The sequence below is a fragment of the Lycorma delicatula genome, chromosome 11, assembly GCF_047948215.1.
Source record: "Lycorma delicatula isolate Av1 chromosome 11, ASM4794821v1, whole genome shotgun sequence".
NCBI classification, from domain to species: domain Eukaryota; kingdom Metazoa; phylum Arthropoda; class Insecta; order Hemiptera; family Fulgoridae; genus Lycorma; species Lycorma delicatula.
Window position 1 is genome coordinate 74,933,877 of NC_134465.1, and position 13,679 is coordinate 74,947,555.

The following is a 13,679-nucleotide window of genomic DNA, read 5'->3' on the forward strand; positions in this document are numbered from 1 at the left end:
TGTTTCAATTACTAATTGTATTGGGCTTCTACAGAAAGGACATTTTTTTTCATCGACTATAGGTTTACTTTCGAGACGATCATTACATAATTTGCAGACGGAATGACCACACAAAACAAAAGTTACTTTTATTAAATTACTAAAGCAAATTTGACAAATATATTTTTCTTTTATCTCATCTTCTGATAAAGAATTTATTTCAATATCCCCCTCCTGGGTTTCGTCAAATTCATTTTCTTCATGTTTCACAATACATAATAATATATTAGATATATTATTGGAAAATGGATAAATAATATATTCTCCTTCTTCTATAATCGCTGATTCATTCGACTGCAAAAAGGAAAATATAATAAATCAATTTAAATTAAGCTTAGAAACATTTATTCAATGCTATAATTAAAGTATTACATAAATTACATTCGACAGGTACTTTTTTAAAATATAATAACTTACATCTAAAACATATTGGATGTGCACATGGAATAGTAATAAATTTAATTACATTTATTTTACAAAATTGGCATGTTATTGCTTCTCGATCGTTTAAAGCAATTGTTTCACTAAGTCTAATAGGAAAACTATTTTTATCAGGTTTCCTTTGCGATTTTGCAAAACCTTTATTTAACATTTTATGTAGAACAGAACCATTTTTTATTTTGTGCATAAATCCTCCACCTTTTATTAATAAAGAATTTTTTGTTGAACAAATCATTACTCCACAGTTGATTACCTCTTTCATCGGTATATTTTCAATATTTATTTTCATTTTATATTCTCCTTCTTCTTTTGCATTTAGACAACGCCTAAGTCCAAAATAAGCCTCTTGTTCATTATGAAACTGAAATTGAAAGAAAGACCTATTAGTTTCTCTGTAAAACTAAAAATATATTTCTTTTTATCAAATAAAAAAATAATATTTGCCTTTGTAAATCTAACACGGTTTTCGAGGATGAATGATGTTGTTACTACTGTGCTTTCTTCACTTTCATTATTTTCAACATCAGCAGCAGCCTCTGCTATGAGGTTATCGTTGCCGTCATCTAATAAAGGATGATGTTGTTGGTCGTCGACTTCCCCATACACCAACCTTCGCGGTATTAATAACTGCAGCCGCTGATTAGGAGTTCCCTCTAATTCATCATCTTCTTGTAAAACATCATAAACAACCTGTTCTAATTGCGCATCATTTACTGGAAACATTTCTTCGGACATCTACAAAGAAATATTTTCATTGTACTCTAACAAAAATAACGAAAAATATGTAATAATATATAACTTATAAGAAAAATAATAAAAAAATATGTAATAATATATTACTTCTAAGAAAAAACTTACTGTTTTATAAAGGTGACGAAAATATTGATATAATCCAATACAAAACGCCAGTTTTCCAATCTTAGCACCAATATGTTTTGAATTATTTAATTTTAATTAATCTGCAAAGAAAACAGTTGCATTACTATTTATTTTAATTTTGTGAACTAGATGTACAAGAATTGATTTTAAATACATAAACTGGAACAGAATTATTTTACATTTAAATATTGGCTGGAAAAATAATTATTAAATAAATATGAAATAGAATTATATTTAAGCGAATAATTTTACATTTAAATATTATTTCACTTACCTCTTTAAATAAAGATGATAAAGATGATAATATAATAGTAGCAGCAAAACGTAACAGTAACAGCAAAACGTAGTATGAATCCGTTAAATTTTTGGCGGGTATTTATATGTATCGGCTATCATTATCATTGAGATAACTTTGAAAATAACAATGCTATCACCAATTGACGCAAATGCATTATCGGTTGACTTTCAAACTAGTAAACAAGGTTAATGCAAAGTCAGCAAGCACGTGTACATTTGTTTATGCCGAAGTAAGCACATTTTTTTTTTTTTTTTTTTTGAATTTTTTTTTTTTGAAATTTTTTTTTTTTTTTTCGGGTCAAAGGTCAATTTTTTTTTTTTTTTTTTCGGGTCAAAGGTCAATTTTTTTTTTTTTTCGGGTCAAAGGTCAATTTTTTTTTTTTTTTTTTTTTTTTTTTTTTTTTTTTTTTTAATTTTTTTTTTTTTGAAATTTTTTTTGAATTTTTTTTTTTTTTTTTTTGATGACGTCATTGATTTTTTTTTTTTTGAATTTTTTTTTTTTTATTTTTTTTTGATGACGTCATTGATTTTTTTTTTGAAATTTTTTTTTTTTTTTTTGAAAAATTTTTTTTTTTGATGACGTCATTGATTTTTTTTTTTTTTTTTTTTCGGGTCAAAGGTCAATTTTTTTTTTTCGGGTCAAAGGTCAATTTTTTTTTTTTTCGGGTCAAAGGTCAATTTTTTTTTTTTTCGGGTCAAAGGTCAATTTTTTTTTTTTTTTTGATGACGTCAGAGGGGGCGGGGGGCGGGGTGATGACGTCATTGATTTTTTTGATGACGTCATTGATGACGCTTGTCCCAGAACCGGCATTTTTACACTACTCACCGGGTCTATTGGTAAACAAGTCTTCCCAAACCCGCTGATTTGCGAGTCGAGAGTTACAGCGTTCAGTCTTAGTAAAGTCAGTTATTTTTACACAGATTTGAATACATATGTACATACACTCTGATTGTTTTAACGGATTGAGTAAAGATATAACAATTGTATCACTTTAAATAGACTCTCAGCTAATGTGGTCTAGAAGGAAATATTATGAAATACAAAGTAAATTATCTCTAATAACGTAATTTATATACTGATGCTGCGGAGAAGAACAGGTCCCATAGAACGTACAAGAACAATTTCAAAATGTTTTCTTCTTTTCATCAAAAAAGAATTGAATGAGGTGCATAATGGAAAGTGAAAAATAAAATAAAAAGGGCTGTTAAAAAATTCACTATGAAATTACATTTAAAAAGATTTCTTTTTATTTCTTGTACACGGGAAAATAATGATATCAAATAATTTATGAAAAATTGATGTTAGATCGCGAAAAAAAATTTTGATTGTTTTTTTTTGACGTAATTTTTGAAAAATTTGAATTTTTTTAACGTTTTATTTATAAATATCGAATCCAATACTATATAATTTTTTAATTGCCAAATTCTTTAAATCTACGGATTATAATTTTATAATCATTATTTAATATTTCTTTATATTGTTATTACCATTATTATTATTATTAATCTTGGCTCATAAATAGAATCTAAGTAAACTTTGAAGACGTACCTAATAAGGAATTAAATAAATCCAAGATTAATTTCAAAAAGCTTTGTATTTTAGTTCAATTTAATAAAAAAGAAATCAAAAAGAAAATTCAAAAAAGATGTCAAAAGCAAAACCTGTCTGGAAAAAGACGTGTGTCAACATAGAATTAGTTTTTTTTATTTAGAATCTTTATTATATAAAAAACACAATTTCCTAGAATCTCAATTCTTTTATACTTACTATTTTTCTTCTATGAAGCATTGTTTGTTGTAGTTTCTAAGCCGGATATAACGATACGATCGAAAATTAAAAAAGAAAAATTGAATTAAATTAACTTTTATTCTTTAGTAGCTTATGTTTTTTTTTTGTTTTTCTTTTATACAAGCTACTGCATATGAAATTTTGATAAAGTACACAAAATAACTTTAAGTAAACTTCTTATCATAAAGTTAGTTTTTCCCTCCCCCGAACCGGATTCCTCAACGAAGCACGATACAGTCCGGGGGTGTCCATATACTCTAACGAGCCTCCCCGTCTACCGGCAGTACGTCCGGCAGGACAGTTCGGCTCGCCGGTCGGATGTTATCGCCTGTCTCTAACCCAGGAGTAGTTACCAGGCCCGACTATGCCGTTCCTGTTTCCCCACCATAGGATCCGGGACTCAGTCTTGATGCCTTCTTGCCTCTAAGAGAAACATCCTAAAGGGTATCCCCGCCGGGACTACGGGTTTTTTTCCATTCTCCCCACAAAAGGACAAGAGAGTCTCCGTGGCTCATCATTACCATCTATCTGTGCAAACACAAACGAATGGCAGCTCAACAGAGAGATATCCCTTATCCTCTTGTTGCTCCAGCAGTTTTGTCCTTCAGTTGAAGGACCCAAATGTAAGGAAGTGGAAAATTCCATTACCGGGCCGGTCGTACAACCCTCCAGAGTGTGGCCCTCTTAACCAGACACCACACCTGTACGAAGTAGGATATTGGGCCCACCGATGACCCTCCTGACCACGATTGAAGTACAGTTTGAGCCGGTCAGGACCCGTACACCCAAAAGACATATTCCCCAGACCCCCAACACCTGAATCATCGGTCCCCAGAGTCACGCATGCGGACCGGACAATGCACCCAGCCTATCTTCACCCGTCGGGCAATCAACTGCTTTGAAACCTCATGTTTCGTAATGACAGTAGCGTTTGCGTGCTACCAAACGCCGTATGGAGTGAAGGCACACGAAAATCGGCGTCAGGTTCAACCATCCTCCTCACAGCCACCACCACCTCTTTCTCAGTCATCTTGTCCTCAAGGTCAAAAAGTTAGTTTACATGACAAAAAGTAGTATTTTATTTGGTTGAACTAATAAAATAACAAATGTTACCATAAAATAAGACTCAGAATTTTCCTTTAAATTAAGAGTAAATCAGGTTTCTGATTCAATAGTTTATTAAATTAAAATCAATAAATGATTTCTAATATATTTGATGGGGTGAGAGCCCTAAGGTCAATGTTTATAAAACATATATTTCTTTTGTTTTGTAATAGTGAAAATTCGGTTTTTTAAATCACTAATAAAATCTACCACTTTTTTTTTTAATAAACATCAGAATTCTTGTTTAAATTTAGTTTATTCATACAGTTCTACTCAGAATCAAATTTTCTACAAGTTTCGTGAAAATTTTATATTGTTTATTATCAATTGCACAGTTATTTTCCGCCAAATATAAAATAATAATGTTTTTCGACCGCTTTTGTTCTTTTGTCTTTTACTCCACATTTATTGTTACGTAATAAAATATCGTTCTGTGACATCTTTTTATTTTTATTTTTTTTTTTAATTTTTCATGTTATATTTCATGTAAAATAAATAGATTTACCTCTTAATTTGCTTTAAAAAAATTACAAAATTACACACTGGTTTAATTTTAACGAAAGCTCTGAAATCAGGGCGAAATATTTCGCCACTAACAAAGGGTTTGCAAACCTATATTTATATAAATTCTCTTCTTAATTGTCACCAGTAAAACTTTTCTTCTAGTTTTTTACATTCTTCGTGAATCAACCAATATATTATAATTATTATTTTTAAAAAAAAACATTAAATCGTCCCAGTGGTTTCCATGCTTTAACTCAACATCGATATAGTAACAGATATACGAACAGTCTGACGTATAAGATTTTGTACGTATATGTATATATATATATATATATATATATATATATATATATATATATATACGAGGTGCGACAATAAAGTAATGAGACTGATTTTTCTTTGCAAGATGTGGCAACCCAACTTTGCGTAGGCACACCAACTTTGACCTTGGTTTATAAGCTACTTCTAGTCCAAGCGGCACATTGATGCAATTGCTCGGTCGTGAGTTGTGCTGTAATAAGTGAACACGTGTTTGTGTCTCTCGTCACAGAAATGAAACCGCAAAATATTGCGCAACTGTATGCCATTTCTTTTTGCGTTAAAGCGGGTGAAAACGCGACGACAACTTACGGTAAGCTTCAGAAGGCTTTTGGAGAGGAGGTTATGTCAAGAACTCAAGTTTTTCGGTGGCATAAAAGTTTTAGTGAAAGCAGAACGAATGTTGAAGATGAAGACCGCAGTGGACGACCATCAACCTCACGGAAAGATGTCAACTTGACCAGGGTGCGTGAAATCGTACGATCTGATCGAATATTATCCGTGAAAATGATCGCAGAAGAACTCAACATCGATCGAGAAACGGTTCGTCTAATATTAACTAAAGATCTTGGTACGAGAAAGATTTGTGCAAAAATGGTCCCCAAAAATCTTACACAACAACAGCGAGAAACACGGAAAAATGTGGCAGCCGATCTGTTAGAGCAAATGGAAATCGATCCAGATTTGTTGAGCCGTGTTATCACTGGTGATGAAGGTTGGTTTTTTCAATACGATCCAGAGACAAAACGCCAATGTTCGCGATGGTGCTCAAAGGGATCACCCAGACCATAAAAAGCTCGCATGTCAAAATTAAAAGTGAAATGCACGCTTGTGTGCTTCTTCGATTCTAAGGGAATTGTTCATTAAGAGTGGGTGCCTCCTGGACAAACAGTTAACCAGTATTTCTACAAAGAAATTTTAGAAAGACTTCGTAAACGAGTTCTGCGTGTCCGTGCCAACATTGCTGATAATTGGATTCTGCATCACGATAATGCGCCATCCCATACTGCTACCACAGCCACCTTATTCACCAGATATCGCTTCGTGCGACTTTTTTCTATTTCCAAGAGTTAAAATGGCGGTCAAGGGACACCATTTTCAAACAATACAAGATGTCCAAAAAGCTGTGACGAAGGTCTTGGAGGATATTACAGAAGATGAGTTCCAGAAATGTTACCATCAATGGTAGAAGCGCTGGAATAAGTGTGTGCAATCAGAGGGGAACTACTTTGGAAGAGACAACTCCAAACATGACTAAAACATTTTTTTTCACATCAGTCTCATTACTTTATTGTCGCACCTCGTATATATAATTTAAAATTGATAAAAAATTTAATATTAGATATGAATTTTTAAATAAATATATATCTTAATTAATATTTTATATCTATAACTTTAAAGTAATATAAAATTAATCAGTTAGTTTAACGAATAATTAAATTATAATAATTTAAAGAAAGCGTAATAATAATAATAATTATAATAATAATAATGGTTGTTAGTAGAAAATGGTGAGGAAAAAAATAGGTTTTTGAAATAAATGGATGAGTTTTTTAAAAGGAATTACGGTATGATGGGGATAAAAAAAGAAGTAAGAAATAGAAAAAATGAGTAAAATAAAAGAAAAGTATATATATATATATATATATATATATATATTACAAAATGGATTTAAATTACTTTAATCTACCCTGTCTGATTTGGTCAGGTATAAATCATATAACCTAATTCTGCTTATTATTATATCGGGTATGAGGAATGGGTATGAATTAATGGGGGAAAGGATGAGGTTTTACCCCATCTTTTTTAAGTAGTAGGGAGTATTAGTAATGGTATGATGGTTGAACAGTGGTTTTAAGAACCTCCGTAATTACGGCAATTTATGAAGTTCATGGGTTAGAGTGTATAGAAGAAATCGTCCATGCGTGATATTAAATCGGGCTGAACGCAACTCCTTAGCTTTCATTTATCACTCGGCAAATAGATCGCTTACCTCTTTACATTATACGCCATTTCATCCGCCAGTTAGTTGACTAGTATATACCGTTTAAAACATTATATCAGAATATACCATATCATGAATTTATCTTACCTTTTAAAGTAATCCACAGTGTTTTTTCCTTTATCTTTTTTAATATTCTTCTTAGTACATTTTTGTATAATTTTATTTTATTAACATACTTCGTTAATTGTTAATATTTTATATATGTTGATCAAAATAGTGAACTTTTAATTAATATTATGACTTTAAGGTGCGTTATTTAATTACTTAATAATAAAAATTATTTATTTTTATTTAAATATATTATTAAAATTATATTTTATTTCATTACTAAATTTGTTTAAAGTTATTTATTTATTTTTTAGTAAAGAATTTGTGATAAATTCACTTAAACATTTAGTTTATAAAACAAATATATTTTTAAATAAATAAAATAAAAACAATTTTTTTCTAAATCTAAAATAGTATTTCTGTTAGTTCGCCCCCGGTTGATTACGCGGGGGCTGAGTTCATGCCACAGGGATTGGTTCAGGCTCCTGCGTGACTAGAGGGGGAGGTATTTTAGCGGGTGAGAGACCTGCACTGCCGTCAGAGCGGGCCTGACGGAGGTTGGCAGAGCTTTTTCCTCCCCCTACGGAAAAAAAAACTAAAATAAAATCATAATAATACTCTACAGTATCTCTTCCTGTATATTTTAAAGATTAAAACACAAAATGTACGTAGATCTTTACCGTGCCATTTAGTTAATGAAGATTACTGGAAGAGTATGTAAAATATAAGTAATAATATGCAAATGGTGCTGTACGGGAAGTTGCAGAATGGTTTACGACAGTTGACTAAAGGTTATAGTTTGTAGATAATGAACACGTAAAAGCTTCTTTTTTTAATTTAGACTGCTACGTTAGTTCATACTGTAATAACGTTTTCATAAAAAATGTAACTGTGCTTTTTTAAAAATATATAATAATTATTTTTATATATTCATTTCCTATTTCAACTAAGTAATCAGTAATATATATTCTGTTAATTAAATATGTATAAGTTTGATAATTAACGCTCGTTTAAATGCTTGTAAACGTGCTATTGTCGTAAATATTTCTACCTTGATTCAGGTCAAGGTGGAAATACTTTCCCGTATACTTTCAAAGTATACTACATGAAAGATACGGGAATCTCAAGTCACATGAGATTCTCGTATCTTTGTATATAAAACGGCCTTAATCTCACTAAAACACAATAATCCAATCCCTGGTAATTTATTTGTTATTTTCAACAAATTCATTTTTACTTAAATTAGCTCCTATCATTTGTTTTTCTGAATTTCTTTATTTACTTGCAATAAGTTTGTACAATGAATCTATAAGCTAAACGTATGACTGACCATCACAAAAAAAAGAGGACCACCCGATGATAATCTGCAAGCAATAAAAAAAAAAATAGCATAACATAACGAATAAACAATAGTATAACATTTGATAGTACCTTTGAATGTCCATTCAACACTAAGATTAAAAATAAATAAATAAGAACTTTAAATAGAACAGTAAACGAAAGTGTAACTTTGAAACATCCAAGAAACAATAAACGTAGCACCCAGCTGCAAACCGGATCATCATAACGGGCCATCAACAAGATCAGCACACGGATCCTTTTTAGTCTCCTAACGTCCACGCTGTTGCCTAGCAGATTGAAAGCGAGATGATTAATATTCTTATCCGACCTAAACACATACCTTGAAACTAGACGTCCAATTTTTTTCTCGAACGTATGGAATGCCTACGTAATCAGCATTCCTTGTGAACCACGGCGCATGGGTTAGGTTCCGTAGAAGTTTGTTCTGAAACCGTTGAAAGATTACCGCGTTGCTGTTACTGGCGGTTCAACAGAGTTCAATTCTGTACGTCCAGATCGGTTTTAAGAAAGGCTTGTAGAGCAGAACCTTGTTGGACAAAAAAAGTTGAGATCTCTTACCCAACACCCGATACATCTTCTTAACCTTAATTTCATGCCTTTTTCTTCTCCCTAACATGACCCCTCCACATCAAACGGCGATCAAGGTAAAAGCTCAGGTACCGTACCGTACTGACTTGAGGTATGATGACATCATATAGCCGAACCGCAGGGCAATATTCCCTCCTCATCTTGAACATCACGGGGCTGGACTTTGTCATATTGACCTTTATCCTTCATGTATTCAACCAAACGTTGATGGCGTCCATTGTAGATTGCAATTTCTCCGAGGTAGTAGCCGAGCTATCGTCAACCGCCAAGATCGCCGTGTCACCAAGATCGCGTACGATGCAACCGTGACATTGGCTGGAGTAGGCAGGTCAAAAGTGTAAATCAGGAACAGAACCGGTCCCAGAATTGAGCTCTGCAGAACCCCCGAGTTGTTATCTTAAAACGTTGACAACTGAGTAACATAGCTCCTATCTTAGTAGCATTTTATTAAAATTATTTAAATCATACATAAAATATAACTGAAAATCTAAACGGTACACAATTTTTAATTTGTAAAAGATCACTATTGAATACGAAAATATCACATAAACACTAGAATTTTTCATGATTTTATTAAAAAACATTACTCTGTTTTATGTATACTAGCCTGATGTTACATATATATTTTTTCTTTTGGCTTGATCATCTCGCCAGATGAGCGTGGGAGATGGAAATGGAATTTTTGTAGCGTATGATAAAGCCATGTATAACCGGGATTTGAACCCGGGACCTCTAAATGAAAGGCAGAGACGCTACCATTCCGCCAAGGATATGGGATATAATTTTGCTTATATTCACTTATTTTTTAACCACTATTTAAGGGCATAGTACTTCTAAACATTTTTGACGTCATTAAATTAACATTATTTCTACACGGCAAGTGAATTTTGCAGCTGTAAAATTTAGTATTTCTTTTAATAAAGAATACAATTGATGTAAAATATATTTGCTTACACCCATTAAAAATTAAGATTTATTAATACTATATTTACCAGTTTTAGTACAACGTTCTGGTCTAATTTCTGTTGCAAATAAAAATAGTATTTTATGTTTGATTAATTTACATACATTTCATATTTATCTGAAATTATTAAAAAAATAATTTTTTTAAATACGTCACTACCGCTGAAACACTATACTAAATAACTTATACAAAGTTTTTTTTCATGTTTGATGTACAATAACTTTGTTGAATATGTAATAAATATAAAAACCTTTAAACAAAACTTAAGTATTTAATTCAGAAATAAATGGTCCAAGATAAGTTGAATAAAATAAAGAAAGCTTAGAAAAATTTGAATTTGATTTAGAAACAGTACATTACTACATTTATCAGAAAAGTATTCTTTAGGGTCTTATACTTTCTCCAGGGAGTAAGTTTCTAACTTTCTGGTAGTAGTTATCCATAAAAAATAAAAAAATACATATTCGTGTTATTATTTTATTTGTCGGCAAAATTAAATAAATAAATAATAATTAATAAATAAATAATAAGAAAATTATATATTAAACAGTTAAACCAGATAGTTAGTGGGAATTATCACATATGTAAATCCCATTAATATTTATTACCTATTCTCAGGTGAGAAAAAAAAATTTTTCATAATTTTTATGTATTTGCATCTAGTCTGCCCAATGTAATATTTTTTTAGAAATATTACATATATATATATATATATATATATATATATATATTATTATGCTTTTACAGCCAACATGGGACCACTGAAGTCAATTTTAGTTTGATCTTTTCTGAAAAAAGCGTGTTATTTTACTCTTCCGAGCTGCCCAGTATTTCTTCACCCGTTCAGATCTTGCTTTCTTTTCTTCATCTGTAAACACCCTCTTCGTTGTATTTTGTCGTTTTTCTGTCTTTTGTTTAAATCTAATGTTTTTGTCTCTTAGCTTTGTAATTTTTCCAGTTTTATTCTGTAGGTCAGTCAGGGAAATTCCCAATTCATTCATATCTTCTCTAATTTCTTTGATCCATCCTACTTCTAGCTTTTGGAACCAGAGCTTTTCAATGATATTTCTTGACAGTCTTGTTTCCGGTGCCCTTATGAGATGACCGAAGAAAGAGATTCTTTTTTTCCGCATAATATCAGTAACAGGCTCTATTTCTCGATACATCACCTCGTTTGGCACATTCCACCATTGGCTTTCTTTTTGGTGTTTTTTATTGATACACGTTCTGACAATTCTCCTCTCTATTTTCAGAATTTTATCGATTCGGTTTTTCTGAGTGATTTTGAAAAGGGTCTCGCTTCCGAAGGTGACTTCTGGCTGAATTGCAGTTTTATAATGATTAAGTTTTGTTTTAGCCAAAAGGCATTTTTTGTTATATGACCGAGTTAATTTTTTGGGATTTAATCATTTTATTTGTCCTTTTTTGCCATGTCCCTTTTTCATTTAAATTATAAGTTATTATTTCCCCTAGATATTTAAATTGTTTTACTATTTTAATTTTCTGATTGTTTACCGTAATGTGCTCTTATTACCAGAGGATCTATGGCTATTAGTTCAGTTTTTTCGAAAGAGATATGAAGCCATATTTTTTGTACTAGGTTTTGAAGGCTCATGATTTGTGTTTTGGCTTCTTGAATATTATTTGCTAAAAGAGCGAGGTCATCTGCAAATCCCAGGCAATTTAGTGTGAAAAATGTATTGATACACGTCAATTATATATATATATATATATATTGTTAATATTTGGAAGGTTGATAATTTTGAGGGTTAATCATGCATCCGTCGGACAATTTTGGACTTAAATAAAAAGTATTATATTTTAATCAGCCAAAAACCAAATTATTGATGATTGTTAATTGCGAAGTTTATCTTATTAAGAATATATAATTATCATTGAAGCTGATAGATTTTATTACTACACCTTAAATATTTATTGTTTTAATTATCCTAATTTAACAGTATAACTTATTAATTTAACTGAACACTTGAATAAAAAATGAAATTTAAAAAACATTTTTAAAAATATTTTTTACAATTAATTCATGGCTATAAAAATAACCTAATAATTAATTGTTTTTTTTTTTTTTTGTATTATTTATTATTTTTATTATCGCAGTATATTTGCAAACTTTTTTATATAAAAACTTTTTTTTCTGGTAGAATATGTGGAATGATTTAAAAAAATTTTTTTTTGTATGAAATGAAAGCGCGCGTAACAGGTAGCCAGCACAAAATGTATACCTTTTTTGTAATGGTTTACCAGCCATCTATCTTACTCCAGTTTAAAAAGGAAGCCGTTAACGAGGGACCTTTTCATACTTTTCCTTCCTACTAAGGTTTTTTTCTTCTACGTTTTATTAATTTATATTTGTTTTATATATATATATATAATATAAACAAATATTTTATTTATAATTTTATATTATTTCATATACTTTTATTCATAAAAATATATTTGTAACAAAACATATTTTTCGTTCAGGTTTTTTTTACAAATATTATTACTTTTTTTTTTAATACTTTTATTTATAGTCGCATCAACAATTATAGACATTAGCGACTACAGTAACACTATCATGTAGTGTTATATAATACAATAAAAATCATAAAGAAACAAATATAAATAATAAAGAAATAGGAACAATAAATAATAAACGTAGACAAGTGACAACAATAAATAAAAAATAAAATACATAAATCAGACAAAAATCACTAAATCGTATTCCACTGTAGGAGAGGAACCGCAAGAGACGTTTTATAGCTTTGTTCTGGTTTAATAGAAATCTTATATCTGAACCCAGGTCTAAGTTTTGTCGGATGAAGCCAAAGATTGGGCAATGAAAGAGTAGGTGGTACACGGACCATTTGACCTTGCAAGCCCCACAGATCTTTTGAGAAGAGCCAAGTAGGTGAGCGTGGGTAAATCTGGTGTGTCCAATCGTTAGCCGAGTTTAGATGACTTGGTCTTCTAAGTTGCTCGTGGATGGAGATTTTTTGAGCTCATTCTCCCGGATGTTACATCATCCCGTGGGAGGACTCAGCAGCCAGAATCTATTCCACTGAGCCCGCAATTTTACATGGACTGATCTCATGAAGTCTCTCTCATATGTCGATTATACTGGGATGCCATTTATTGCAGCTGTTGGCAGCCTCATCGGCCCGTTTGTCCCCAAGAACGTCACAATGGCCAGGGAAGAATAGCATTGTGGCATGTGCTTATTTGTGGCAAGAATGCCACAAATACCAGTACCACAGTCTTATTTGTCCTTGAAAAGGTATCATGAATAATCTGGACGATGGATTCAGAACGTTTGCAGCTCAAGCTCTAAATACACTCCT

The 13,679-nt window shown here is 31.1% G+C and overlaps 1 protein-coding gene across 1 annotated transcript; it reads right to left on the reverse strand.

Moving 5' to 3' along the window:
• Positions 1-446: 446 nt before the first annotated feature.
• On the reverse strand, positions 447-1,389 carry LOC142332550 (uncharacterized). The gene is made up of 2 exons (XM_075379005.1): positions 1,339-1,389; positions 447-1,215 (listed from the first exon to the last, which is right to left on the reverse strand). Exon 2 carries the CDS (start codon positions 1,213-1,215, stop codon positions 796-798), a length of 420 nt encoding a protein of 139 aa, XP_075235120.1. The 5' UTR covers positions 1,339-1,389; the 3' UTR covers positions 447-795.
• Positions 1,390-13,679: the final 12,290 nt, after the last annotated feature.